The sequence below is a fragment of the Paramormyrops kingsleyae genome, chromosome 1 (assembly GCF_048594095.1).
Source record: "Paramormyrops kingsleyae isolate MSU_618 chromosome 1, PKINGS_0.4, whole genome shotgun sequence".
Classification (NCBI taxonomy): Eukaryota; Metazoa; Chordata; class Actinopteri; order Osteoglossiformes; family Mormyridae; genus Paramormyrops; species Paramormyrops kingsleyae.
The window spans coordinates 71,330,354-71,358,040 of record NC_132797.1 but is presented as its reverse complement, the minus strand read 5'-3'; the positions used below and the strand labels follow the sequence as shown (position 1 = coordinate 71,358,040).

At 48.9% G+C, this 27,687-nt stretch overlaps 3 protein-coding genes across 5 annotated transcripts; 2 read left to right on the top strand and 1 right to left on the bottom strand.

Annotated features, from left to right (window-relative positions):
* The first annotated feature begins 86 nt into the window (after positions 1 to 86).
* Positions 87 to 7,271, top strand: LOC111846785 (uncharacterized). The gene is made up of 2 exons (XM_023817400.2): positions 87 to 1,836; positions 3,413 to 7,271. The coding sequence occupies exon 2, from the start codon at positions 3,419 to 3,421 to the stop codon at positions 5,699 to 5,701; it is 2,283 nt and encodes a 760-aa protein (XP_023673168.2). The 5' UTR covers positions 87 to 1,836; positions 3,413 to 3,418; the 3' UTR covers positions 5,702 to 7,271.
* On the bottom strand, positions 6,307 to 16,191 carry ankrd50l (ankyrin repeat domain 50-like). 2 transcript variants are annotated; one of them, XM_023816709.2, is made up of 5 exons: positions 15,944 to 16,191; positions 14,041 to 14,978; positions 12,837 to 13,039; positions 8,328 to 11,750; positions 6,307 to 8,069 (listed from the first exon to the last, which is right to left on the bottom strand). In XM_023816709.2, the coding sequence occupies exons 2-4, from the start codon at positions 14,433 to 14,435 to the stop codon at positions 8,329 to 8,331; spliced, it is 4,020 nt and encodes a 1,339-aa protein (XP_023672477.2). In that variant the 5' UTR covers positions 14,436 to 14,978; positions 15,944 to 16,191; the 3' UTR covers positions 6,307 to 8,069; position 8,328. The 2 variants fall into 2 exon arrangements, with proteins under 2 accessions (XP_023672477.2, XP_023672572.2); XM_023816804.2 differs by lacking the exon at positions 15,944 to 16,191 and adding an exon at positions 15,354 to 15,502.
* A 4,304-nt stretch (positions 16,192 to 20,495) lies between these two features.
* Positions 20,496 to 27,641, top strand: LOC111857605 (interferon-induced GTP-binding protein Mx3-like). 2 transcript variants are annotated; one of them, XM_072698045.1, is made up of 15 exons: positions 20,537 to 20,593; positions 20,849 to 20,988; positions 21,240 to 21,305; positions 21,393 to 21,598; positions 21,809 to 21,946; positions 22,502 to 22,656; positions 23,075 to 23,213; positions 23,344 to 23,542; positions 23,941 to 24,019; positions 24,137 to 24,259; positions 24,518 to 24,650; positions 25,020 to 25,178; positions 25,363 to 25,439; positions 25,600 to 25,809; positions 27,179 to 27,641. In XM_072698045.1, exons 2-15 carry the CDS (start codon positions 20,873 to 20,875, stop codon positions 27,401 to 27,403), a joined length of 2,025 nt encoding a protein of 674 aa, XP_072554146.1. In that variant the 5' UTR covers positions 20,537 to 20,593; positions 20,849 to 20,872; the 3' UTR covers positions 27,404 to 27,641. The 2 variants fall into 2 exon arrangements, with proteins under 2 accessions (XP_072554147.1, XP_072554146.1); XM_072698046.1 differs by having other exon boundaries at positions 20,496 to 20,988.
* The last annotated feature ends 46 nt before the right edge of the window (positions 27,642 to 27,687 follow it).

Here is a 27,687-nt window from a genome sequence, read left to right as displayed (position 1 = left end):
AATCACACCTGCGTCACCTGAAGGTCACATACTCATTCCACTCTCTCTCTGTCTCTCTCTCTCTCTCTCTCTCTCTTTCCTTGCAGCTATGATAAGCTTAAGATTTCTGCCTTGTTATTTCCCATTGGTGGTTTGAAATGGGCTGTGTATAGGCATGCAAATGGGTGGGGCCATTTTTTTCTTGAGGCCTCCTGTAATACCAGAAGTCATTCAGTAGGGGGTGTTTCTGTCATGCTTTGCTTGACAAGCCCACGTACGACGAAATGAGTTCAAAGGATGTGTATTCGGGAATCTGTGTATGAAACTGGTTCATCGAAGGTGCCAAGGATTCTGGGAACTTGTGAGGGAAGAGGCGAGAACTGAGGTTCAACTCGGAGTAGCTGTCCCTATACCTGTGAGAGTGACCTGTTTTCACGTGTGTGAGTGGGAGGAAGATGTTCTCCGTGAGCCCAGAGGTTCTGTTTAAAGCTGTGGGTGGTAAAAAAAAACTGGGATTCAGTCACCATGACAACCTGGTCGTGTCCAAGTGAAAGACACGCCGTTCTCCTCCAGTTCGCACGTTCAAGTTATTTAAGACAAACTGCATGGAAATGCAGTTTCAAGCTGACAGCCGTCGATAAATAAGTGAGCCTGTCATTCATTCAGATTCTTTTTAATGGTAGTGAGGGTGCAGCCAGGACAAGAGCGACAAAGTGCTCCTGCGTGTTCAGTCTCTCACATTAAGGTATGAGTCGCACTTAGGAGCTGAAGTGGGAGGAGCTTAACGCAGAAGAAGCTCCCTATTAGTCACGGTGGTGGGCGGAGCTGGGCTTGCAGCTCCGGGGTGTAAGTTGGTGTCACCTGCTCCCGTGTCCCCCTTGTCTGCTTCTCACGGTGTGGTATGTATAAATGCTCACAAGGGCCATGGTTTCCAGAATCCCACCCTGCAGAGTGCTGGTGAGGGATCCAGAAGTGCCACAATGCCCATCTAACACAACAGGTCCTGTACCAGATATAGGTGATGATGTCATGTACAGGAAGGACATGATGGAGTGTGGAGAGCAGAATGATGAATGACATTCTGTGACTTCCGTCTTCCTGGAAGCATGTCCCTAGACGATCTTACCATCCGCTCTCTCCATAACTGGTGGGATGCAGCGCCCAGACTAAGGCTGCAGCCAGCTCTCTGTCTACATTGTGTGATTTCTGCACAGAGCAGTATTTCCCAAACTGGTCCTCAGGGACTGCCGGGCAGTCTGCAGGGCAGTCTGCATTCTTGTTTCCTCCCAGCCTCCAGCACGCCTGAAACAAACAATCAAAATCCCCAAATACCTGATACAGGTGTGTTGGGAACTGGGAGGGAACAAAAACATGGACTGTCTGAGGGTCCTTGAGGACTGGGCTGAGAAAAACTAGCATAGAGGAATGTACAGACAGTATATACAGACAGTGGAAATTAATATGCATTGTGTGAAATAGTTTAAGCTGATTCTTTGCTCCGTCTTCCTAGAGCTCCCTCTTCATTATCCCTGGCTGGCATGCTGTGGAGTAAGCAGCAACGCGGCAAATTGCCCAATACCTCTGTGCAACAGTCATACTCACAATAATTGATCTCCTGCACTCATTTGTTTAGTGAATACAGTGCCTGATCTGTCTGTAAAATCCAATATTCGTACAACACGCCTGTCTCTCGCCTGCCAACACTGATGTTGGGCGTCTACGCGCCACCCTCTAACTTGTGAATGAGTTGGCTTGCTGGCGTCATAGCAACCGCAGCAATGTTAACTAGACATGGGGGGGCGGGAAGGGTGACAGAAGGGGAATAGCCTGGAACACGGTACAGCTGTCTGAGCACAGGTAAGAGCATTCTCTTATGAGGCACGTACCTGTAGATACCTGTACATACAGCGCTCACAGGAAGTCTTAGGAATCTCGCTAAATTCAGTAGATTTATTGCAGATCTATTGGTTTCATAAGAAAAATCATTACTTCAGTTGTTTACAAAAATATATATCACATTAGAAACAACTGGAGGTTTCAGACTAGAACAATCATTTCAAGTAGTAATTGAAACCCAAATTATAGTTCTATAAGAGCTGTTTGAGTTGCAAAGTTCCTTCACAAGCATCATTGGGTGCTTTTAAATTAGTAACACTTCTGCAATAACAGCAAATATTTGTGTTTACTATCCATTTGGGAGCCCATGACTGCAGGATCTAATAGCAAAATGCAAGAACAGAACTGAATGAATCATTCAACAAAGTTGACGCTTATGAAAATGTCTTATGAAAGATATGTGCTAATACATTAAACATTGCATGTCATTGGACTTTTTGTTATGAAACCAGTACATTTGCAACATCATTACAGAATTAAGCAAGACTCTGTGATCACTGTACCTGCACATACCTTTAGATACCTGTAGACTGTGACTCAATGTCCATATGGATAGATTGCAGGGAATATGAATTTAACCATAGGTTTCCTGGGAAAAAGACGGACCAGCTGGATTTGGTAGAAATCTATGATAAATTTTATGTCAGACTTTATGCTGGCCAGCTGCGTAAACTAGATCTCGTTCTAAGAATCTGAAGATATATTCAGCAGAAATCGGTCGAGCCAAATTCCCTGACTGCTGCCTGCAGTCACACGAGACCTCACAATGCATTATAAACAAGCCCCCTCATGCAAAATGCAATACGTAATATGAGAGTGTGGATGTGTTACGTGATCTGGATGGGCATGCCACTTTTTAAACTGTTGAGTGCTTGGCTCAGTTGGTTTATGTTTATTTAATTGGTGGGTCCAAATGATTATTGTGTCCCCAACTAGCTACTGAGCTGCCTTATCAGCTGCTCGTGCCTGACATCCCAGAGCAGACGAGCCGTAACCCGAGGCTCGTCTGCTCGAGCTTCAGTCTGGTCCACTAAACCGAAGAATTTGTTTTATGACTAGGGGCCTCTTGTGAGCCAAGCAGGGAGTTCAGGTGCTGAGTTGAGGCTTCGGTTCAGCATTTCTGGCACCAGCACCGTCTGTCTCTTTCCCAAACTCATAGGTTCACACTTCCTGCAGTCGATAAATAAGTTCCCAGAGAGAAGGTTTTAGTACTTTAGACAGAAGATCAAGAAGGCATCAGCTGCAATGAAACGGATTCGAAGTCTGTCTCAAACTGGCTAACAGGATATCAGATTATACTCACTAATGCATCTTCATTTGGAGCAGGGGAGTTTCTAGCTATTGAAAAGATCGGGGGCTAAGTCAGATTTACCTGGGCATTTATTATCTTTTTTTTTTAAAGGAAGACTGGCATTGGGGCTAAAACACTCAGGGCTATAGCCCCAAGTTATCGGACCTAATGACGCCCATGATTGGGAGTTTTGTCCTCCTGAATTTTAAATAGGAAGCTCACTTTGTCCTCCGTGGCTGTTCATAGGGAAGGATGAAGACACACCCTGGACAGTCTGCACCGGGACACCCCCATGGTGACCCCCTCTCTCCCCTGCCCGGCTGGGCCGCCCTGGAGAGAGCCGAGTGGGAACTCAGGCATCTGCGTGAGCACCAGGTCAGCCAAGTGAAGATTCTGGCCCAGAGTCTAGAGAGGGCCGTCCTGGGGGCACGTAGGGAGGAGCAGCGCCTGGTGGAGCGAGTGGAGCAGGACGGCCGGGACATCTGGTGCCGCCTGGAGTACCTGCAAAGAGAGAATTCCACGATGGTCCATAAGGCCCAGATGCTGATCGACCGGAAGCTCCAGCAGCTCGTCCTGCTACGCCAGCAGATACAGAGGAACCCCAAGCAAGACCAGTTGTTACAGAGAGCACTGCAGCTTCTGCAGCCCTGGGAGACCAGCCTCTCCCTGAAGAGTGTTAGTCTCTGGCCCGGGTCTCAGCCTGGGCATGTCACCTTTGGAGAGGTCCAGGTTCGAGATCTGAGCATTAGCTTTGCAGTGGAGACCTGCGAGATGCAGGGACAGCAGGTAACACCCAACGCTGAGAGAAATTGTAAGGGTGAAGCTCCAGTACCTGTCAGAGCAAGTCCACAAGGTGAGCAGAAGACATTTCTATCCTCCAGGAGAGGAGAGGAGCTTCACTTCCCAAGATTATGGTCCCGGCCACTGCTCCAGGACACTACCGATGGGACTTTATCCCAGGAGGAACCTTTACCCCTGCGGTCACATACCCAGGGGAAGCGCAAGTTCCAGGCAGTCCACTCTCTTCTTGGCGGTGGGGACTCAGGAGGTGTGGACAGGAATGGAAACAAGACCCAACGTGCCAGGGAGAGCTTGAGAAATAAAGGAATCCAAGTCATGTTTACAAGCCACCACTCATCCAGCGGTCCTAAAGGGAGATGCTACTGCGCTACAGGTTCTTCTAAATACAGTCATGTGACACCTTCCTTCCCCAGGATCCCCCATCGACACTCCCTGGGAACCCAAAGTTGTGTGGACCTGAACCCCCGAGGGCTCCTTTCTCCCTGCCTGAATAACCACACATTTAAGAAGTCCAAGAGCATGGAGAAGACACCTTCCCAGGCTGGCAGATCTTCATCAAACTCACCCAGGGATTTCGAATGCTCCCTGAACCAGAGACCTCACCTTTCCAGGTCCATGGTGGATTTGTCCCCAAGGAGCCCATCCTCGTCTACAGAAGACAGACACAGGCTGTGCAGTGTTTGTCGTCACCAGTACTCTCTGGCTTCCCCAGCTCTGGAGCGGACACACAGGATCCAGATGGGCGGTACTGACTTGCTCAGAGGACCTCATGGAGTTAAAAAGGCGTACCGGCCTCTCTCGGTGTCTGCCATAGGGCGTGGTGGGCCAGCAGAGCCAGCTCAGATGGACGACAGTGGACACAGCCGTACCCCAGAGGCTGGACATCTGCTCAGGAAGATTGGGAAACAGGGTTCTGGCCGGTCTGACTTCAGTCTGCCCACTGGAGTCCACGCCACGGCCCAGGGGAAGCTGTTTGCAGTGGACTGCGGCAACGCCCGTGTGCAGCTCATGGATTCCCATGGCCTCGTCCTTCAGCAGGTGTTTCTCTCGCAGACCGAGGGCTCGTCCGGCCGTCGTCGTAACTATGTTGACGTGGCTGTGAGCGCCAAGGGGCTGATCGCGTTGAGCTGCGCCACCCCGAGGACCCTGCTGATATTCAGTCGACATGGACGCCACCTCCAGACCTTTGGAGGAACCGGTTTGGGGGTTAAAGGTGAGCTGGAGGCCCCTAGGGGAGTGACGGTGTCTCGCCTAGACCAGTTCCTCGTGGCTGACATCCGGCGCGGCTCACTGATCATCCTGACGCTCAAGCACACGACGGGCACGGTCCTGGAGAGCACAGAGATCCGGGGTTTCCACCGGCCCTGCATGGTGTCTGCTAACCTGACCACTGGGTTGGTGGCCGTCTCAGAGAGGGGGTGTCGGGAGAGCCCGGGGCCATGCGTCAAGGTGTTGGGGCCCGGCTGGGTTGTCATCCGGACAGTAGGGGTGTGCAGCTACATGGGAGCCGTCCTCTCTTACCCCTGGGGAGTCTGCATCGACGACGACGGAAATGTGCTGGTGGCAGACTGGGGCAAGCAGCACCGGGTGGTGATGTACTCTGCCCAGGGTGTGAGCCAGGTCCTGGTGAGTCAGGGCCTGAAGAGTCCATGGGGCTTGGCCTTGCTGCCAGAGCGCCACCTAGTGGTGTCAGATAGCATGCATCACTGCATCAAGGTGTTCCAGTACAAATGAGGATGGTGATGTTTGGAGACAGAGCCATGCTGGAAATGGCAGCTGGGATGAGCAGATCTGACATGGATCACGCTGCTCTTCATCGCTCCAATTCCAGGGATTTTCCCACAAAGATTTTCTGCCGTGCTGTGTGCGGTGAAACTGACAAGACAGTGATTGCTGTGAAAATGTGGTGTTTATCTTTAAAAACTTCATATACTTTCATTTTATTTGGGCGTTTTATTTAGTTAATGTGTGGATTAAGACCACTAATGTGTGCAACATCTCTAGTGTGCTCTATATTAATGTAAGATAGATGGGTGGTTTTCCTCAGTTATTCACTGGTGCTGTGTGTCGTGTAGACGGTGCTGTCTTTGCCTGTAAATCAGCCAATGAAAAAAAGTGCAGAAAGTGTGGTAGCAAATATAACTGAAAAGATAACTAACATTGAAACAAGGCTAATACACAACATGGCCACTAGATGTCCTAGTAGAGAACAAATCGTTTCACTTTCCTGGGACCAAAGAAAATATCTTTTCTCATTGGGGAGCTTCATTACAATTCCCAAATGTATCCTATATACTGAAGAAAGCCCACCGTCATCAGCACACACACGCAGAAAGCAATTTTTCGAGTTTTGACAGTTTCCAGTCATTTATTTCAAGAATAAAAAAATCACCATGTTTTTTATTACAAACCTCAGTATTGTTAACAAAATTTAATTACATGTTCTGCACGTCTTTGCCGGCCTGGACACGTTCCTCCTGTTAAAGGGCATCTGGCAGGACTTTGTGATGTCTGAGTTCAGGGCCCGGCCTGACATTAGCTAACAATCGTTGAGAATAAAGATCATGAGGAAAACAGTGTGTACATGCAGAATCCGAGCCATTTTGTCAGTATCACTGTGCAATACTGCTTTGACTGCTGCACCGGTTACAGCACCTCCCCCTACCTGTGGCAGATTGGCAGTGATCTGTTTTTGACAGTCAAAACATGTCTTAAAGGAGTTTGGGTGGGGGTGTGTAAATTGACAACCTCTTGTCGGTTTGTAGAAACTGGTTCCACTGGTCTCCAGATCCACCTCCTGCAGGTCGGTCTAACAGGGTAGACTTCATTTCAGAGGAACCCGCTTCTTCAGCCATACAGCACTGTTGGGCTGTTTCTGTCACGGAAGCCTTGTGTGTTGTGTACTGCCTCCTGTTTGTGTGCGATGTCTGTCTCCCTTCCCAGCTCATCCCACAGAAGAAAAAAGGCTCACATTTGTTACTGGTGTCTGATAGCAGGGCAATCGAGAAATACCGTCGTTACTTATCGGGCTGCAAAACTCATCAGCCCCTGGTCTGATTAGGGATTAAGCGGTTTCTGGCGACTCGTGCGCTGTCAGTCTGGTTGAGATCTTCTCACTTTGCTAGAAGTTAGCCTCCCCGACAGCTTTGGGTAGCAGCCAGGAGCCCAGGACCGTCTGTGATCCAAGTCACAGCATGTACACAGATCTTTGGGCTCATGAGTGTCTGCGTCTGCAGTGTAACTGAGTCTCTGTGCCTTGGCTCTGCAGGGTGTCGCTCAGAGCTTCTGCTAACCAGGCCTGTGTGTCTCAGTGTTTAAGACGCCCCCCCCCCCCCCCCCGTTCCCAAGTCTGCAGGCATGTAGGCGGCTCCATGTCGCCTCCACAGGTACAACCTGCTGGGCGCATCTTCAGACATTCGCGGATATATTATGCCCTTTAGTTACTGCATCAGATGTTTCCGATTAGTTAAGTAAGAACAACAGTCATAATCGCTCCAGATGCTCTATGGTCAGCATCCCAGCGTTCTGGATATTTTTTTAAGGGCACAGACTCACAATTCAGGAAGAGAATTAGTGAGACTTATTTTCAGGTTTGCTGTCTGCAGATTCTGCACTGACTGTGGTTCAGAAAATGTCAACAGACGGTGACCTTAAAGTTTTTGGTCATAAAGTAAAATCAACAGTTTCCTGCAGAGATCAATTCTATACAAATGGCTTAAAACTTGTGGGAAGTACATTTCTGCTTTGACTGATGATAGCAAATGAGTAATCAAAACAAGGCCTGAAGCAGGCTGTCTTCGTGTGCACACTTGGCCAGAGCAAGACCAGCCTCGTCTTGAAGATCGCTGTTTTTGGACCAGGCCAGGACAAGAGAATACGGTGATGGTGGTTGTTGTCTGAAAAGTGCAGACTCTCACGCTCGCTCTGTCGCAAAATCCATCAGAGTGGGACCTGTCGCTGGGTCCCTCCCTTATGAGAATGTAAACGGGAAAGTACAGATGTGGCATCAGTCCTTTTTGGGTTCAACGATGGAACCAGGAAAAATGTAGACAAAAAAAAAATGTCCTTTACGCCTTTTGTGCCGTGACTGAGAACGTCCCACCTGCAACAGAAAGAAGGCTGTTGGTAACAATGTGCAGGTTTACCTGGGCTGAAGTCCAGGGGCATTTGCTAATAAGGAGCTTCAACTGACTTGTCTAATAACATTTTTGACCCACTACACTTCTCTCCCAGTGCACTTTTTTTGCCCTCCATTGCCCCCCCACAATTATAACTACCATCATATAAGAAAGTAGGGGGTCTCTGCTAACGATCGATGGTCAGAAGGCTCGGCATGGTGTCATCAGTAATGAGCTCTTACCTCACAGGGACGTCTCTCGTTTGTAGAGCAGGGCGCTGGTGGGCCCTTCGAACTGCAGCTTGATGGCCTGCTTGAGGTTGAGCTGGGGGTCCGTGCTCGTGAAGCTGGGCAGGGACTCGGGGGCTAAGGCACTGGAGCAAGAGGTCACCGGGAAGTTGAAGACCGGCGACAGAGAGGTCTTCCCCGGTCGCCACTCCATCTCCCGCTGGCTGTGATTCTCCAGCTGGATGGGGTACCCGTTCGGTGGGCTATCCGTTGTTTTGGGAGGCCGGGTGGGGCAGTCCTGTCCGGGCATCACGCCCAGGGAGGCCATGAGAGAGCTCCACCTCCCTCCTTTAAACACACTGGCACTCTTGTTCTTCTCGACCTCTTGGCCGGGTTTGGAGTATTGGTCCCAGACTCCCGCGGAGCTCTTTGCTGGCCTGCTGGGTTCGGCCAGCCAGCTGTGGTCGGTGGGCTGGGGGGCGACGTGGGGCAGGGGCTGGACGGATATGCGAGCCCGGCTACGCGGCAGAGAGTGCTGCTGGATCTGCTGTGTGAAGCTGAGGTTGTCGGCCGGTGCCGTCTGCACCGTGGCCAGGGAGTGGCAGGTGGACCACGAAGCCTGGGAGCTTTGCATGGAGTGGAACCTCTCCGAGGTGGAGCTGGGGGAGAGCGAGCTTGACGATGGGGAGGGGGCAGATGCTAGAGGGGGCCTGCAGCTGCCCTCGACTGCCCCAGCAAAGCCAGTGCAGGGGGGGCTGCTGGCTACTGAGCTGTGGGAGTTGGGTAACGATGGCAAAGCACCTAGATAAGGCTTGGCGCCAGCTCTCTCCAGGCTCTTGACGATACTCAAGTGGCCCCTCTTCCCAGCCACCTTCACGGGGCTGCGGCCGTAGAGATCCACGTGCTCTGGGTTCGCCCCTTTCTCCAGCAGTACTGACACCACCGAGGCATGCCCCTCCTGCGCCGCGATGCACAGAGCTGTCGCCCCCTGCTGGCGGCACGCTAAGTCGACAAGGGCGCCCTTGGATTCCAATAGCAAACGAGCTGCTGCACAGTACCCCCTCCAGGCCACGGAGTGCAATGGCGTGCGACCCTCCCCGTCAGGTGCGTTGGGGTCTGCGCCGTGCTGCAGGAGCAGGTTCATGCCCTCCAGGTCGCCGCGCCAGCTGGCCACATGCAGCGCGGTGCGGCCCTCAGCGTCACGTGACTCCAGTGGCGCGCCCCCCTTCTCCACCAGCAGGGTGGCGATGTCGAGACGTCCCTCCAGCATCAAAAGATAGAGCAGGGGCTTCCCCTCCGCGTCTCGCACGTCTGTGTCCGTGCCGCGCCTCATGAGCAGCTCCACCACGTCGGCGTGACCCTCCAGGGCGGCGGCACTGAGCGCCGAGTGGCCGTCGTAGCCGCGATGGTCGATGGGCGAGCGGCGGTCTAACAGGAGCCGGACCGTGCTGCAGTGGCCCTCCTGAGCAGCCAAGATCAGTGGCGTGCGGCCCTCGTTGTCCAGCTCACCGACCCGTGCCATGCTCCCGTAGTCGGTGAGGACAGCACAAGCCCCCTTGTGGCCGCTACATGCAGCGGCGTGCAGCGGAGTCCAGCCTAGGTCATCCTTGTGGTTCTCATCCAGGCCGCGGTCCAGCAGGGCCCGCACCACATCGGTGCTGCCGTGGGTGGCGGCCAAGCAGAGTGCTGTGCGGCCCTCCCCGTCGATGGCGTCCACGGGTGCGCCCCAGAACAGCACAGTGTTCACTACGGCCATGTGGCCCATGTAGGCGGCAGCCAGCAGGGGCGTCACTGAGCCCGAAGCGTCGTCTATGTCGGCGCCGGCCTCCAGCAGCAGCTCTACGGCCTCGCCGTGGCCCTCGTAGGCAGCGAGTAGCAGTGGCGTCATTCCGTCCCCGTCTCTGTGCCCCGGGTCCGCCCCCCGTTCTAACAGCAGACTCATCACCTCGCTGGAGTTGCCCCCCAGGCACATGGCAGCTAGCGACAGCGCCGTACGCCCATCTCCGTCTTCCCGGTCCACCTCTGCTCCGGCATTCAGCAGGATCTCTAGAGCCTCCCGGTGGCCCATGTACGCGGCGGCCATGACAGCAGTGCGCCCCTCCCTGTCAGGCTGGTCGACCCGCGCGCCTTTGTCCAGCAGAGTGAGGAGGACCTCATCGTGGCCCCCCCACGCCGCGGCCCGTAGGGCGGTCCGGCCCTCAGAGTCGCACCCATCCACCGCCGCCCCGGCCTCCAGCAGGAGGCGCACCGCCTCCACATGCCCTGCCCAGGCCACTGCGCGCAGAGCCGTCCAGCCCTCGGCGTCTGCGTGGTTTATCAACCGGAGCCCCGTCTCCCCGTGTCGGCCGGCCCAACCTAGCAGAACCCGCAGGGCCCCCACGTGGCTGTGCCGGGCTGCCGCTATGAGCGCAGTCTGGCCCTGGGCGTCCTGCACCTCCGGGGCTGCCCCGTGTGCCAGCAGCAGCTCCACCACTCCAGCTGATCCCGCGCATGCCGCGTCCATCAGCAGGGGGCGCCCATCTGAGTCCGTCTGGTTCGCGCTCGTTCCGCCATCCAGAAGTGCACGTGTTGATTTCTCCGACTCCAGGGCCCGCCGCAGGGTCCCGGTTCCGGAAAGGTGCCCATCCGGCAGGCAGGAGCGAGGGAAGACACCAGCCATCACCAGCAACCGCAGAACCTCTGGCTGAAGCAGGACAGGAGGCCGGGGTGAACACGGAGACCCAGGGTCAGGGCCGACGGCGCCGGTCCATAGCATCCACAGCGCCAGCAGGGCCGGCTGGTCCGAGTGCAAGCCGGAGTGGACCAAGTGGAGAGCCAGGAGGCAGGTTTCCTCTGGGGTCAGCTGGGCCCTGCGTAGTGTGAGAGCCATGCTCAACATGGTGTGTCCATCAGCCACGCTACACAGGAATTTCTGGGTGCAGTACTTCACGTCGGTCAGCCACTCCGCAAAGCTGCTATGGAACAGGACCTTGGTCTGTCCCGGCCCATCAGCCAAAAGCACAGACAGTGCCTCCATCTGGTTCTGGAAGTGCGCATGGCTCAAGGTGGTGTCCCGGGTCCAAACTGCCATATACAACTGATCCGAGGTGAGGGGTCGCGGGGTGGCCAGCAGGACGCTGAGGAGGGGCTGCACCCGTGAGAAAAGCCTCTTGGGAAAGAGACGCTGGCATAGCCACAGGTAGAGGCCGCTCAGCGTGCCGGGGATGTCGCGGATCTGCCGTATGGTCAGCAGCCCCTCGCTCACGCCGTCCAGCACGCGCTCCAGGAACAGGAAGCAGCCGCCACTCTTGATGTGCAACAAGTTCAGCATGTCGGCCGTCTCGGGCGTCAGATGCTTCCGCAGCGCCCCCTCTTGGGCCAGACGACGGAGGATGTACTGCTGCACGTCACGCAGAGGTAACGCCTTCCGCATGTCGTCCAGGACGAGCTTACGGAACCCTGGGGGGGGAGTGGAGAGGACACATGGAGTTCAGAGAGGAGACAGGAAGTGTGTGGGGGGGGGAGATGTCAGAGAGGAGACAGGAAGTGTGTGGGGGGGGAGATGTCAGAGAGGAGACAGGAAGTGTGTGGGGGGGGAGATGTCAGAGAGGAGACAGGAAGTGTGTGTTGGGGGGGGGCAGAGAGGAGACAGGAAGTGTGTGGGGGGGGGCAGAGGACAGAGAGGAGACAGGAAGTGTGTGTGGGGGGTAGATGTCAGAGGAGACAGGAAGTGTGTGTGGGGGGGGGGGGGGGTAGATATCAGAGAGGAGACAGGAAGTGTGTGTGTGGGGGGGGGGGTAGATATCAGAGAGGAGACAGGAAGTGTGTGGGGGGGCAGAGGACAGAGAGGAAGTGAACTCATGTAAGTAAAGGAACTATTTTTATAGCAGCAAATAGACTGAAATGACAGGGAATAAATCCAAACCATGAAAGCAGGTATCACCGAAAATGTTATACAAAAAGCATGAACATAAAAACGGCTGATCACACAAAGCCTGAGTAATTCCATTAGCTGTCTGTTTGTCCCTTTAACTACACAGGATTTTCCTCCTGATTACAGAACGGTTCTGTTAGAAATAAATAAGAGTCGTGCGTCAGAATTCCCTGCTCCGTGGTCTCCTGGATGCCCCCCAGCTCGCGCTAATAACCATGTGGGATGTTTGTTTTTGACCAAGCAGACACATTTCGCAGGACGTGGGCCGAAAGCATTAACAACATTCGCAGCTGCACGGTGTTGACAGGTAACATCGCATTTAGGGACTGGATATTTGTTTAATGATGTACTCATAGCTGCCTAACAGTCTGTTTAGTAAATATCTATTCATAATACTGTGTTCTGTTTACACAGTAAATATTTTTAATAGCCCAAACAGTAATATGGCACAAAACTGAAAAATGGCACTTGTGCCTTTTAACAACTAAACTCAAATACAGTTTCGTTGTTGTGGATACTCCTGTCCTGAAAAAGGTTTTCACTGGTCCCACACCTCTTAGCACATCAGGGGAGGGGAACGAGTAACACAGTTCCAGCACAGCTTCAAATACCTGGGAACATCTTGCTAACAGCCTTATCCTGGCGCCGTGCAGAGCAGACGAGGAGCAGCCAACTGGGGAACAGCTGCAGGTGCTTGGAGAGGAGCTCCGCGATGGAGTCACTGCCTCCGGCTACATCTGAGTCCAGGGCATCGACCAGCAGGAAGAGGTTCTGTGGTGGTGCTGGGATTCCCATCAGAGGCTGCAGGACTGTCCTGGAGATGGGGAGATCACACAATGGCATGGCTTGGGTTTTCAGCTCCTGTTTGAGCTGGAGATAGTCAGAGCAAACAGAAAAATAAATACAGGACCTTTTGCTAACTCTGATGCTATTCTACTCATAGCCTGCTCATAACCTACTCATAGGTCGATGGATTCTAACTGTGAAACATCCTAATGCTATTTTATTCATTTCAGTTTTTACCTTGAGTAACAGTAAAGTTGGAGATTTGTCTGATGCTACCTGGTTGGAGAAGTTTGTGGTCAAGTACCTGCGATGAGCTGATTTTCCTTTTATCTGCCCCCAGACTGACCTTTTGACATTTGACCTTTGGCAGCTCCTGTTACCGCACCTCGCAGTCTTTGACCTCCTCTTACCTTTCCTCAGACAAGCCTCTGACCCCAACTGATCGCTCTTGATTTTTGCCATGGAAAGGCCTCCTCAGAGAGGCAGGTCAGACTGTGCTACAGAACCAAGGTGCAGATTCCTGCTGGATCTTGGATTTATGGGCTGGGACAGAGCAGAGGCATACACACGAACTGTGCACAGTAAATGAGCTCCATTCTGAGATAAAAGCTCTGGGGGGGGGGTTTGGACCCCCAAAGCAAATGTTATGCCATGCTAGATATTTGTGCTTTTTAGGGGGGCCATTAACAGTCAATGTTTGTGTTCAAAGTGACCATCCAATACACACACAGGGCAACGTGAAGAACTGCACCAGCAAGAATCCAAGCTAATGACTGGCCAATCAGTGCTTGGTTTTCAATTCAAGAGATACACAAGGAAAAGGACAGAATAACATATGAAGACACTTGCTAGTCACATACATGGCAAACTTAAACATCCTAGCTGGTTTTAGGCTTAATTAAATGCAGGCGGTCAGTATTTGTGCCCAATATATATGCAGTACTGAGTATGTACTCGGGCTACAGAACTGTAAATGTTCTACTTATGATCTATGTTACTGTCACATTTTGGAGGAAAATTGGAGGAGACCTTTTGAAGGCATCATCAGGGTCACGCTGACAGGCATCAGGCTCCAGAGCGGCCGCCACAGTGGGGTCCTCTAGCGCCGCCCTGTAGGCCGCGGGCAAGGCAGGGCTGTTCCGGAGCTCTTCCACCAGGCCCAGCACAAAGCTCCAAGCAGCTCGGGACCTCTCATCCTCCCGCTGGCAGAAGTGTGCCGCAAGGCATCGTGGGGCCAGACCGGCCTGGAGCCCCGCTTCTGATGTGGGCCACACCGCTTCTGTGCATAATGCCGTCTTCCCGGCTCCGGGGCTGCCGGTTACCAGCACCCCCACCGGCCGCGTCTCCAGGCTCCTCCGCAGCTTTTCCAGGGCCCACTCGCGGCACAGGAAGCGGCGGCCCTGGAGAAGGCTGATCGCGCTCATGGGGTTGGTGCTTGGGCCCAGCCGCCCATGGCACGCGGCTGCCCGGCGCCCGGCCCCTTCACACCATGTCAGGTTGGTGGGTCTCAGCGAGCGGCAGAGTATTCCAGAAAACCACGCCGGGCGTGTATGAGTCACCGAGTGGAGCCGCAGAAAGAAACAGGCACAGCTCTCTCTCAGGTGAGTTGAGAGCTGAGGAACTCAGGCCATTAAAACAACATGCACGCTCTCTGCGTCGGACTTCTGAGACGGACACATAGCCACAGTCCTGCCCTTTATCCGTCTGTTCCTTTCCCTCCACACTCCCTCGGTCTCCGTCGTCCGGCTGAACTCCTTGTTCGTCTTTTGCTTTCGGTCTGTTTGTCGGCCCCGTCGTTCACACGCCCTGCGTCTCTGTGGCCCTGAGATCCTCCTCTTCCACTCTCCTCCCTCTCTGCTCCTCCCTCTCCTGCCGCCAGCTGCCCTGAAAGCCCTTCCCTGCTTTACTTGGTGGCGTGCCCAGCTGCCGTTCATGTCAGGACATGCAGAGCGGGTCTGCAGACAAAACTGCCAGAGAGAGAGATAATGAAAGGAACGTGAGGGCAACGTAAAGTCCGAGTTCCATGAGGTCAAAGTTCAGCATTTCACACTAAGCCCCTTAGCCTTAGACAGGATTCTGTGCCAAATCTGCCTTTGCAAAGAGCTTGCAAAGACGTCTTTCAGCTGAAAAATCAAACGTTGGACTTTTAAGTGTGTTCAACGTAATAAAAGTAAAGAGAAAATATGATTCCAGAGAGAGAACAGTTATAAAAAAATCATTTAATAATTCCTGCAGTTTTTATAGTAGGATACATGGCATAGGCGTTTACGTGTTACATTTCCGGTATTGCAGAGAAATAATTTCTTAGTTCATTAAACGAAGTAATACAAGTTGTTTACTACATTTAAGACTGCATTGGTCTTGTTCCCGATATTTTTTCCAGAGCGATTGCCTCTGCATCTCAGTGTGACGTTAAGAAATAAGACACCATGGAACTGACAGGCAGCCAATCCCGGACCCATAGCACCAGTCGAACCGGACCGTCCGGTACCCCCGCTCTCCTCCCCGGAACGATCACGCTCCGCTGCTGGATCCGGGCAGGGAAAAGGGGCGCCGACCGAGCTCTGGAGCCCGGTCCCTGGGCGTATACATATACTCATGTACAGTATGGGCGACGTCCCTAAAACAAAGCCAGCGCGCCGGATGCGGGGCTTTTCCTGCCGTACCTGCGTTCAGATATCACTTTTCTTTGGTTAATCCCGATCTTAATGTATAAATCAGCCGAGAAATACAGGATACCGTTTCCCCCCTACATTGTCATGCACAGGGAAACCAGTCTATACACCCTGTCACGTAACTTCCCAAGTTGGACCGGCTACAGGTGCGGCGGCACAAAATGGATCGATCGAGCAACGTCTCTACTGTGCTTGTTGGTATATTTTCGTTTCGTCTGTTACATTTAGTGTCCAAGGAAAAATCTGTATTCACTCACCGCATCGCGATCCCATCGGACTCCCACAGCCCGACGCCGCGATCAGCTGCAGCATAGGAAGGAGGGCAGTAAATAAGGTGAAGGGTTTATTCCTCAGGACACCTTCATCGGCCAGCAGGAGGACCGGCACGCCTGTGATCCTGCCTCGACGTCCCCGTCAAGCCCCCGTTCATATTACAATACGCTGCACTCCTCGCCGGATGCACTATCGGGGTAAAGGCTGCGTCCGGAGTTGGAGACGGTAGTAACAATAGTCCAGAAGGGGCTCTTTGGCCGGTGCTGGAGATCGCGGGGGTGGAAAGGGGGGTATCATTAGGAAATGCAGAACAGTAATACACCGCAAATGTTTTTCGTGTACATTAAAAACGAAACGCCGTGCTGCTTTCGGGTACTCGCACGGCAGCACAGCCGTATAGACCAGCCTATTCATGATCATTCAATCGTCTCATTATAAAATTACGATCACATACTGCTTAAATGGGAAGCGTAATCGCTGGGATTGTAATATTAAGGAAACAATCTGCTTCCTGTTGCTGTTTTAATAAAGGCAATGTGGGAATATGCATTCATTTCGTAACACCTGCAGCTTTTATGCTCGCGATGCCCAAAGGATTTGAAAGGAAGCTGGAAACTAACGAAACCTCAGTGTTACAGTATTTAAAAGCATAATTTGTAGAGACTACTATTTACAGATCATTCAGCATCTTCCTATGCCATAAATATACTCAGCCCACTGACGGGAGCTTGTTTGAATATCATTAACAAGGATATAGTGTTACTGCATTACTTGACTTGGCCCCTGATCTTTTCAATAGTTGGAAACCTCCCTGGATGCTGGACTGCTGATCTTCTAGATAATTCCCATCTTCTGTATATCACTTTTTAAATGAACTTATCATATTGTCCCCCCCATGATTGTTAAAGGTACACTTGTGTATTTCAGATCTATTGTTGTATCTTTGGTTTATTTGCCGTTTGACCATTAGAGTGTAAAATTGGTACGAACAACTGGTACGAATCCGGTGGCAATATGGATAAAACATGACCATCGGATTCTTTGGCTGCTGAGTCAAAGTTCTTGTCTCCTGTCTTTATCTAACTAATTCAATTGCTTTTCCACTGCAAAGAACATTAGGCTAAATCCAGACCGGAGCACTGACTGTATGGTGACGACGTGAATAAGCAACACGTGTTCTAGTTAAAATAATGAATTGTTATAGAGGTATCCCCCCCCCCCCAAACTGTCTGATAAAAACAAGTAGATCATTTAAGACCCATACCGCTCGGTGTACTTCTATATACAAGGTTATTTTTGTGTCCTTGACAGTGGTGAAACAAACAAAGCTGTATTTTACGTCGCATTTACTTATTTAGCAGATGTTTTTGTCCAAAGCGACGCACGAGAGGCAGAGAGTACATCTCAAGCATACAGCTGTCAAGGATGCAACTAGGCATGGGTACAATTTTAATTGTTTTACCCAATTTTAAACATTATACTAGTTCTACGAATGCTTTGGCGTATCAATTTAACTTACCAGTAGAGAGTGCACTTTCCCACAAAATGGTCAAGGATTTGACAAGAGAGCCGCAGTAGTTTTGCTGTTGTATTGAACACATGAAGGATCATTTCGCGTTCGGCAGAAACCTATTGTAAAGCTGCAGAATATGAATTGTAATCTATGTAAAGTTCTGCAGTTTAACCGCAAGCACTGTGTTGTAGACTATTCACAGTACATTAATAGTAGGTACTAGGCTATAGCATGTATAGGTCTTGAGTTAGGAAATGAAACATAGTTACTCTTCATTTTGTTAGTAGTAGGTGTGATATTAAGTCATATGATTAGTATGCTTATATATTTGTAAGGGAATGGAAAATATTTCAGCATGTCAAGGCTGAGATCAGTTGGATAGTTTTCTGTATTTGGAGGGATTCTTTATCATAAAACATATATTAAGAATATTAAGGTTTGTTTACAAAGCATACCTCCTAAGTATATTTAAGAAAATTATGCAGACAATCAATCATAGTCATTATAAACAGACAACACCATACATCAGAATGGGTGATATAGTTAATATTCAGTACAGTGGGAACTTCCCTGAAAAGTTTTTGAAGCACGTGGAAGTAAAAATGTACTTTCTGTTGAACAATCTAAGATACATCTTTCTATCATTGGGCCCCATAAACCTGGAAACTGATACACAATAGCAACTTCTCTCCATTATGGAATGATAGGTGATTTTTAATTAATTGGAAATTAACAGAGATTTTTGGTGATTGGATAAAAATTGGCAAAAGGAATTCGGGCTGTTACACATTTGATAATAATCATTCTACTGGCATTGGTCACATGACATTATGGATTCTAACACTCAGTCCTGTGTTTCTACTGAGTTTGACTAATACAACTTTTGAAATATACCTTTTTTCTTTGTTTCTTTTTTGCTTAATATATTTGAGTGTTGTACATGGTATAGCATTCCATTGTGTACACTACTAACATATATATGCATTGTACTCCCTTAAAGATAATTTAAAAACTACACCAGAAAGCACATATTCTAACTGAATTCTTGGAAATCACGTAACCACTGTGGATATCCGAGTTGTGTAGATTTTGGCAGTAACTGCAGAAACCACATCAAAGGAGACACTGGGTACTCTGAACTTGCATAATTTCAGTGAAAGTGAAACTTATCATTCAGCAATTTTGTTGAGTTGTAGGCCTATAATAACCTCATTGTTCAATGAAAAATTAAAAGTTCTTGTTTCTTGAAATATACATTTTGTGGATGGCTGATCCTGTGCTCAGACCCCAAGCTTCACTCTCACCCTTGGGCGTAAATTTTGGCTAATGATCAAAACTAGCAGCATGTGGCTCAGTGGGCTAAACCTATGTGTCTATAATCAGAAGGTTACCGGTTCAAACCCAGCCTCAGCACGGCTTTGGGTCCTTGAGCAAGGCCCTTAACCCCTGGTGCCCCAACAGGTGGCTACATTTTGCACGAAGCTTACTCTGCAAGTTGAGGGAGACTCTGGTGGTGCGGGTCCATCCAGGTGCCGGACCTTGCCCTTGCGCGGCTTGGTGAGGATCCACTGCTGACTGCTGGGCTGTTTCTTCTGTGAGTCCTCCTACTCCCCAGATCGGGTGACCTCATGCAGGAGCTCCAGGTCTTGCTGGTACTGCCCCCACTGCTCGTCCAGATGGCGGCACACCCTGGCCAGTTAGGCCTCCAAAACAAAGCATGCTTCCTTGCAAAGGGTCCCGTGGGGTGGATGCAGCCTCATCTCCTGACGTTGCCCTGGCCCCGACCTCGTCTCCTGATGTCGCTCTGGCACCCGGCTCATCTCCAGGCTGATGCCTGACTCCCTGGTTGCCGCCAAGCTGATACCCAACTCCCCAGACACCGCCAGGCCAGAGGGGATGGACCTGGAGGATGCAGCCCTAGAGTGGGACCCTCTGGACCTTGCCCTTAGACCGATCCCTTTGGTCCCCACTTCTGGTCAATGGTCACGCCACCCCAGTCATAAGCTTTGGTGAAGCTGATGGTGCAGGCTTGGACCCAAAAGAGGGGCTGACCAGATCTCGATTTCAAAGAGAGAGAGACGGGGGCACCTCCCTGTTCTGGTCCAGGCAAGGGTTACTGTGACAGCCTCCTATTATTGTTCCTGTTCCCATTCCTATCTTTGTTCCAGTCCTGCAGTCTCCCCGTCGTTCTGTCCCTATCCTGGTATCCACCCTGTTCTGGTGTATGTTGTGTTGGTCATCCTCCGTGCCCCGAACTGTCCTGTGCCCCCAGTTTTATCTTGTGCTTGGTTCTGTGTCCCGGATTGGTTCCTGTCTGTTGATTGTCCTCTCTGACCTTCCCCTGTCTCATCCTACCCTGGTGTTGGCCCCGTACATCGTGCCCTGCGTTGTCCAATGTTCCGGCTCATGTCCCCACCATTTTATTCGGTCCCTTGTGTCCCCTCCCCGACTTGTCCTTCGTGCCTGGAGGGTATGCTTTAGAGAGGGGCTAAGGCAGGGGTATCAAATCTTATCCGCAAAGGGTCGGTGTGTATGCAGGTTTTTGGGATAACCTGTAGGTCAGCTGTTCAAACCCAGGTGTGAGGACTCTTCAGCCAATCAGTCCTCTAATTAGTAATCTAATTAGGGAGTTGCAGCGAAACCCCGCATACACACCGGCCCTTTGCGGATAAGATTGGCTACCCCTGGGCTAAGGTCATGTCCTGCCCACCATGTCTGCCTAATCCTCTTGTGTCCTCCCTGGCATGGATTTAACGAGCCACACCTGCAGCTTGTTTGTCTTACCCATCATTCCTGCCCCCTTGTATATCATTCCCAGCTGCCTCCTGTTTACTCCCTAGTTCAGTGTTTCTCAACCCAGTCCTCAGCGAACCCCAGCCAGTCCACGTTTTTGCTTCCTCTCAGCTCCCAGTGCACCTGTACCAGCTATTCGGTGTTCCTGATTGGCTGGGAGCTGGGAGGGAGCAAAAACGTGGACTGGCTGGGGTTCGCTGAGGACTGGGTTGAGAAACACTGCCCTAGTTAGTCTTATATTTAAGTGCCTTCCGGTGCAGTGTACCCAGATCAGTCATTCACATTGTAGCCCTGCTTTTTCCGTTTCCTGCCTTCCTCTTTCTCCCAGGTGTGAATCCCTCACAATCCTGTTCATTTCTGTTATTGTTACTTTAGTTCCTTCTGACATGATGGGTGTCATGTTACAGGAAAGTGGAAAGTTGCTCATTTGTTTTTACATTTATTTTTCATTTCACTCTGTCAACTGCGATTGTTGTGTCACACAGAATTTTAAGGAAGTGGTTTCTCTTTTATCTGTAGAATAACTCTTTTGTAAGAAATATGTAGTTGTGAAATTTAGAAAATACAGTTATGTGCTCCCCAGCACCAGGATTTTCCTACTTCCCCAATGGCCTGCCTTATATTGAGAGGCCTGACATGTCCGTACATTCTACATGACTTCTACACCATGACTACAACACCAACTGAGCTCCGGCTACTTGCTGCTGATCCTCAGCAGGTGAGGTAAGAGATCTCAGACCTTCGTTATTGAGAAAAACAGAACTATTTACTTCTGTTACTTCAAACTATACCTTCAAAGAATTATGCTTTGAGTGAACTTTTGATTTAAGACTCTGTGAGCTGCTACTTTTTCAGAGTGATACTGATTTGATGCAGTATTTATAAAACAGTAAACAGCCAGAAATAACAATGACTTTCAGCAGTACATTGAAAATGGATGGATGCAAAATCAGCATTTGTTTTTTTTTCTTCAGCTTTCCTGATGAAATGCACAATTCTTTGGAAAGCCTTGATGATGTCAGCCCCCCGAATGAAGAAAGGTACAGCTTCATGCTTTCAAAGAATATCTTTGATTAATGGGCTACAGGGAAGATCTTAATAAGGAAATGTGCAACTTTATTTTGTAGCTATTCTATCAAGCAAATGGAAGGAGTGGTTCACGGCCAACTGGAAGAGCGGGTCCGACCTTACATCGATCTGGTGGACTCCCTGAGAATGACTGGCATTGAAAGGGACCTATCGCTGCCGGCCATTGCTGTGATTGGGGACCAGAGCTCTGGGAAAAGCTCCGTATTGGAAGCCTTGTCTGGGGTGTCCTTGCCCAGGGGCAGTGGTAAGGAATATTACCTAATATTACCTGTTTTACCCCCTTGGATTTATAATAGTAATATGATTAAAGATTATTCTTGGAGCAAAGCTTTTCTGAGAGATTTAATAGTGGCTGTCATGTTCTTCTGAAGGACAGCAAAGTGTGACTATTTTAGCTGAAACATGACAGAGGACCACGAAGAGGGAGCTGACTGTGATGTCCTCTGTCCTCCAGGTATCGTGACACGCTGCCCGCTGGAGCTGAAGCTTCGAAAACTGAAGGGGGGAGTCCAGTGGCACGCGGTCATCTCCTACAAGAATGAGTACATCGAGTTTAATGACCCTTCAAAGGTCGAAGGCCACGTGGCAAAAGGTTGGCTGGTGAACATCTACAGCAGGGTTATTCAACTCACGGTCCTCGAGGTCCGAGCACTGCTGGTTTTCCAGCCTTCCTTTACCTGTCAGTCAGGTGTGAAGCCTCTGACCAATCAGAATCAGTAATTATTAAACAACTACATGGGAGAACTGAAAACACGGCCTGGATTTGGAATCGAGGTCCAGAGTTGAAGAACCCTGATCTACAGAGAAACCGTAGCTCTTCCCCATATTGGCACACTATTCCTAAACCCAAACTTCTGCTAATTCTGTACTTTCACTTCAGACTTCCTGAACAATAAGGAACAACTCACTCACTCACTCACTCACTCACACACACTCAGATATCAAGGAAGACTCACACTGTCCTAGGGTCAGATTTACATGAATACATTTCACGTTTATTTAAACATATATAGAAATTACTTTTACTCTGTAATGCAGTAAACGTAATAAAGATACCATTTATAGATAACGTCAATGAGCAAATTAGTTGGATGACTTGCTGGGGTCAGTGAACTGTGGAAATCATGGACTCTATGGTTTTTCTCAGCTCAAAATTATCTGGCTGGAGAAGGTGTGGGAATCTGTGAGGACCTCATCACTTTGGAGATCAGCTCCCAAGATGTGTGTGATCTCACTCTGATTGACCTCCCTGGGATTGCCAGGGTACCTGTGAAAGGTCAGCCAGATGATATAGCTGAACAGGTCAGTCTGTCTGTCTGATTTTCTGAGAATTCAAGTGCATGGAATGGTAATTAATTATGTCAGGTGTTACTTATTACTAAGGAACTTGTTTTGAATTAAAGACAGTGGAATGTGTCTCTGAAGTCCTCGTGGTATTTTGGGGTGTAGGTTTTATTTATGGTTGATTCTATGCATGACCTCTTTGTGTTGGCAGTTACTGATTGTGTTTATCATGATCTTTCCTGAGTATAACTAGTAGGAAAATTCCCATTTATCCTTCAAACTGTTTTATGACTTCTTCTTGCTAGCAGGATTGTGGTTGTGATTGTACATCTTCCACAACAGTGTTATATTATGGACCAAATAACATTAAAGTGGTAAATGTATTTTATGAAATATGACACATAATATTGACCAATATCATAATTCTTACTTTTAGATCAGAAGCCTAATTATGAAATTCATTGGAAAGAGAGAGACCATTAATTTGGTTATTGTCCCGTGTAACGTTGACATAGCAACAACAGAAGCTTTGAGAATGGCCCAGGAAGTGGATCCTGAAGGGAAGAGAACTCTGGGTAATGAAACAAAATGCATGTGTTTGTGTTGAAACGTCTCTGAAAGCTCTTTGCACAGCTGCATTTATTCAAAAGTACTTTAGGGCGGATTCATAGATTCTTTTTTTTTTTTGGTTCTTTCTCTTAAAAGCCATTTTGACAAAACCAGACCTGGTTGACAAGGGAACAGAGAAGAATATTTTGGACATTGTCCGAAACCAAGTCATCCCACTCAGCAAAGGATACCTTATTGTGAAATGTCGTGGTCAGAAGCAAATTGATGACAGAATCTCATTAGAAGATGCAACCAGGATTGAGAGAGATTTTTTCAGACGTCATGAGTACTTCAGGTCAGTTTTGTCAAATCTTAAAGAAGTCAAACATTGAAAAGTCTCTATGGGAGACCTGTGTGACAGATGAATTTTTTTTCATCGCACTGTAAAAGAGAGAAGAAATTTCCTTTCATTATTGAGCTCTGTGCTATGCAGTGGATTTGTATAATATAACATATTGCATTTACCATTGATCAAGTCTCAAAAAAGGAGTCTAAAATGTTCGTTTTTTAACTGGCTGAAGAAAGTTAAATTGTCACTCCATTACAAAATAAGTCTCTGTGGCAGGTTCAAGAGACCCTGAATGTGAGCTGTCAACATACTTATAAGTGGAGCTACAAGTGCCCACAGTGAAAGATGTGCCTTCATTGTAATATTACGGTTTTATTGTACAACACTGACATTTGGTCTTTCAGTTGTCTTCTATATGAGGAAAAAGCAACAATACAGTGCCTGGCCAACAAACTGACCCAGGATCTTGTTGACCACATCAAGGTGAGGTTTCCATGAGCAATATGCTGCTCCCAGATCAGTGAACAGGTTCTATCTTGGAAGTTGCTTAGATTATTATTTAGATTATTATTTGTTCTTCCTTTTTTCTTTTCCACTCAGAAATCCCTGCCAATATTGTCGGAACAAATCCAAAAACAGCTGTGGGACACGAAGAAGGAGCTGGGGTCATATGACATTGGTCCCCCCTTGGACACGCAGAAGAAGAAATTTTATCTTATTGAGGTAAGCAGTGCCTCAGTCCTGCACCACAAATACACCCCCTGTATACCTCTGTCTGCCTCAGCCGTCCTCACTCCCCCTTTCTCAGCCTCTTTATAAACTCATCACCCCCCAGACCAGTCTCCTGTCCTTCTACAACTTTATCTAGAATGTGGGATGATGCACATCCATCTTTGTAAATCTAAGACTCATTGCTTGTGCAATATGTAAACATAATTGTAGAGTTTCAATTAAGTTTTAATGCTCTATTTTTTTCCTCAGACATTAACAGATTTCAATGAGAAGATCAATCGCCTGGTATCAGGAGAGGTCGTCAATGAGGAGAACTTGTTTGTCCTTCTGCGGGTTGAGTTTACAAAATGGAAAGGGCACCTTGATGAGTCCAAAACTGAATGTAAACAAACACATTTTCCCATTTTACATGTTACTATTATTATTTTTTTTTACAATATAGCACAACATATTCCTGTATTCTTCTCTTCTATTTCTGAATAATGCAACACATCATTTTGCTTCAGAATGTATAGCAGTGTTTCCCAACCCAGTCCACGGGGAACCCCGGACAGTCCACGTTTTTTCTTCCTCTCAGCTCTCAGCACACCTGTACCAGGTATTCAGTGTTCCTGCTTGGCTGGGAGCTGGGAGGGAGCAGAAATATGGACTGTCCGGGGTTCCCCGAGGACTGCGTTGGGAAACACTGGACACCGGTGTAAAGTATCAAATTACTTTATTAACCTTGCATGTAATTTCTTTTTCTAAACAGTCCACAAAATCATGCAGGAAGTCGTAGATCAATATGACCTTAAACACAGAGGGCGAGAGCTCCCCGGGTTCAGTAATTACAATGTGTTTGAGACGGCCGTCCAGAAGCTGGTGGTACAACTGCGAAACCCAGCGCTGGAGACTCTGAACGTCATCAGAGGTACTTATCAGTCCAACCACCAGTTGCCTTGTACAGTCAACACAGAAATGGTGATTGATGGGAAAAAATGGTAGTTGTGACACATTTTCTGGTATCGAGGGTCATTTTTTACAACCTTAACTCTACAATCATGACCTGACCAATGTGCCTATATTTGCGTTTTGTGTTTATTTATTTTTTTCAGACACAGTTCAAAAGCAGTTTACTGAGATTGCGAGAAACTGCTTCAGTATTTATCCATTTCTTCAATGCGTCTCTTTGGTAATTATGTACAATATCGACAGCTTTCAACTTTCATACACTGTCAGGCAGAAAGATCCAACCTACCTAATTCCAAATATTGTACTGGAATCTGCAGTAGGTTTACATTTTTACTTGTTGATCTTCATTTTTTTTCTTCTTCCTCTCACAAAACACCCAGAACAAGATTGAAAACATCCAGTCGAAGCAGGGGGCCAAGGTAGAAGAGAGGATAATTGAGCAGTTTAACATGGAGGAGCTGGTCTACACACAAGATGGCATCTACTTCAAAAGTTTGACTGAAAACACTAGCCAAGATGTCTCTGCAGACAATTTTTCTAGCTATGACTGCAGGATTAGGTACCCTGAGATGCTCAGGGCTTACTATGAGGTAGGTGTGATCTGTCTGAACAGCTTGAGAGCATAGAAATGTCATCAAAGTAGAGGCCCCACTCATTGCTATTGGGATGGTCTATGGGTAGTGCACAACCGTATCAGGCTCAGGGTCTCTGAAGCTTGCTTACAGATCCTCTTCTCACATACTTTCTGTTATGGTTCTGCGTGAAACAGAGGTTAAGATACTTCCTTTTGGTAATTGTGCACTGCATACAGATGCCTACAAGCTCCAGGTGTCTAAAATCAAACACCTTGTCATACAGTTTACAAACATTTGTGAAATATCAGGTCGTTCTGAAGGGCTCAGTGAATTCAGGCATGGTGCTGTCATAGGATGCCACCTTTGCAATAAGTCAGTTCGTGAAGTTTCTTCCCTGTTAGATATTCCATGGTTGACTGTAAGTGGTATTATTGCAAAGTGGAAGTGTTTATGAACGATGGAAACTCGGCCACAAAGTGTCAGACCACGTAAAGTAACAGAGCGGGTCGCTGAGTGCTGAGGCACATTGTGCATAAAAGTCGCCAACGCTCTGTTGACTCAATAACTGAAGAGTTCCAAACTTCCTCTGGCATTAACTCCAGCACAAACTGTATGCCAGGAGCTTCATGGAATGGGCTTCCATGGCCAAGCAGCTGCATGCAAGCCTCACATCACCGAGCACAATGCGAAGTGTCGGATGGAGTAGGTTTGGCGGACGTCAGGAGAATGTTGCCTGCCTGCATTGTGCCAACAGTCGCGTTTGGTGGAGGAGGGATAATGGTATGGGGTCGATTTTCCAGAGATGGTCTAGGCCCCTTAGTTCCAGTGAAGGGAACTCTTAATGCTTCAGCATGCCAAGACATTTTGGTCAATTCTACGTTTCTATGTGTCCCAGTGCACAAAGCAAAGTCCATAAAGGCAAAGGTGAGGTTAGTGTAGAAGAACTTGGCTGGCCCACACAGAGCCCTGACCTCAACCCCATCAAACACCTTTGGGATCAACCAGAATGGAGATTGCGAGCCAAGCCTTCATGTCCAACATCAGTGCCTGACCTCATAAAGGCTTCTCTGGATGAATAGGCAAAAATTCCCACAGACACACTCGAAAATCTTGTGGAAAGCTTCCCCAGAAAAGTGGCAGCTGTTATAGCTGCAAAGGAGGGACCAACTCCATATTGATGCCTATGGATTTAGAATGGGATGTCATTAAAGTTTCTGTATGTATAATGACCAGGTGTCCAGATAATTGAAATTGTCCATACTGTGTACTTCCACAGCTGTCTGCTTTCTGGGTAATGTTACTGGTGGTCAATAAAGGTGTGCTTGATGATATCGTTTTAGGGGTCAAGCCCTCCATTCCTGAATTCTCCTCCTCTGCCCCCCAGATCGTTTTGCAGCGCCTGGCAGATATGGTGCCCATGCTGATCCGCTTCTTCATGCTGAAGCAGTCGGCGAAAATGCTCTGCCATGAGATGCTGAAGCTGATGGATGGCGGGAACGTGAACGAGATCCTGAAGGAGGAATCGGAGGTCAGCCGCCAGAGGGCGGAGCTACAGAACCGCGTAGATCGGCTCAGCAACGCTCAGGAGAAGATCAACAATTTCTACTGATGGGAAAACCTCCACCTTTGTTCATTATAAATACAAAAAGTCCAGAATCTGCTCTCTGGGACAAAGAATCAATGTATTAACCTGAGCCATATAACAGAATGTCTTACCAGTAAAGTACCTGACGAGGCCTACTACGTACCTTCAGTCTTTGTCATTGCCTAAATCATTTTCTTCTGTATTCTAACTTGAAAATGTACACATATGGTGCAACTTCTCAATAAAATGTTTGTCAGAATCAGTCCCTGCCTTGTCCGTCATTTCCCTGTTTGACCAGCAGGTGATGC

Excerpts from the sequence above, each read along its gene's own strand:
- ankrd50l (XM_023816709.2), bottom strand. The coding sequence starts at position 14,435 with ATGAGCGCGATCAGCCTTCTCCAGGGCCGCCGCTTCCTGTGCCGCGAG. Across the intron at positions 13,040-14,040 it reads CCTGATGATGCCTTCAAAAG|GACAGTCCTGCAGCCTCTGA; the intron begins GTCTCCTCCAAT and ends CCCCATCTCCAG. Across the intron at positions 11,751-12,836 it reads TGTTAGCAAGATGTTCCCAG|GGTTCCGTAAGCTCGTCCTG; the intron begins GTATTTGAAGCT and ends CTCCCCCCCCAG.
- LOC111857605 (XM_072698046.1), top strand. The coding sequence starts at position 20,873 with ATGGCCTGCCTTATATTGAGAGGCCTGACATGTCCGTACATTCTACAT. Across the intron at positions 25,440-25,599 it reads TTCTTCAATGCGTCTCTTTG|AACAAGATTGAAAACATCCA; the intron begins GTAATTATGTAC and ends CAAAACACCCAG. Across the intron at positions 25,810-27,178 it reads TGCTCAGGGCTTACTATGAG|ATCGTTTTGCAGCGCCTGGC; the intron begins GTAGGTGTGATC and ends TCTGCCCCCCAG.
- LOC111846785 (XM_023817400.2), top strand. The coding sequence starts at position 3,419 with ATGAAGACACACCCTGGACAGTCTGCACCGGGACACCCCCATGGTGAC.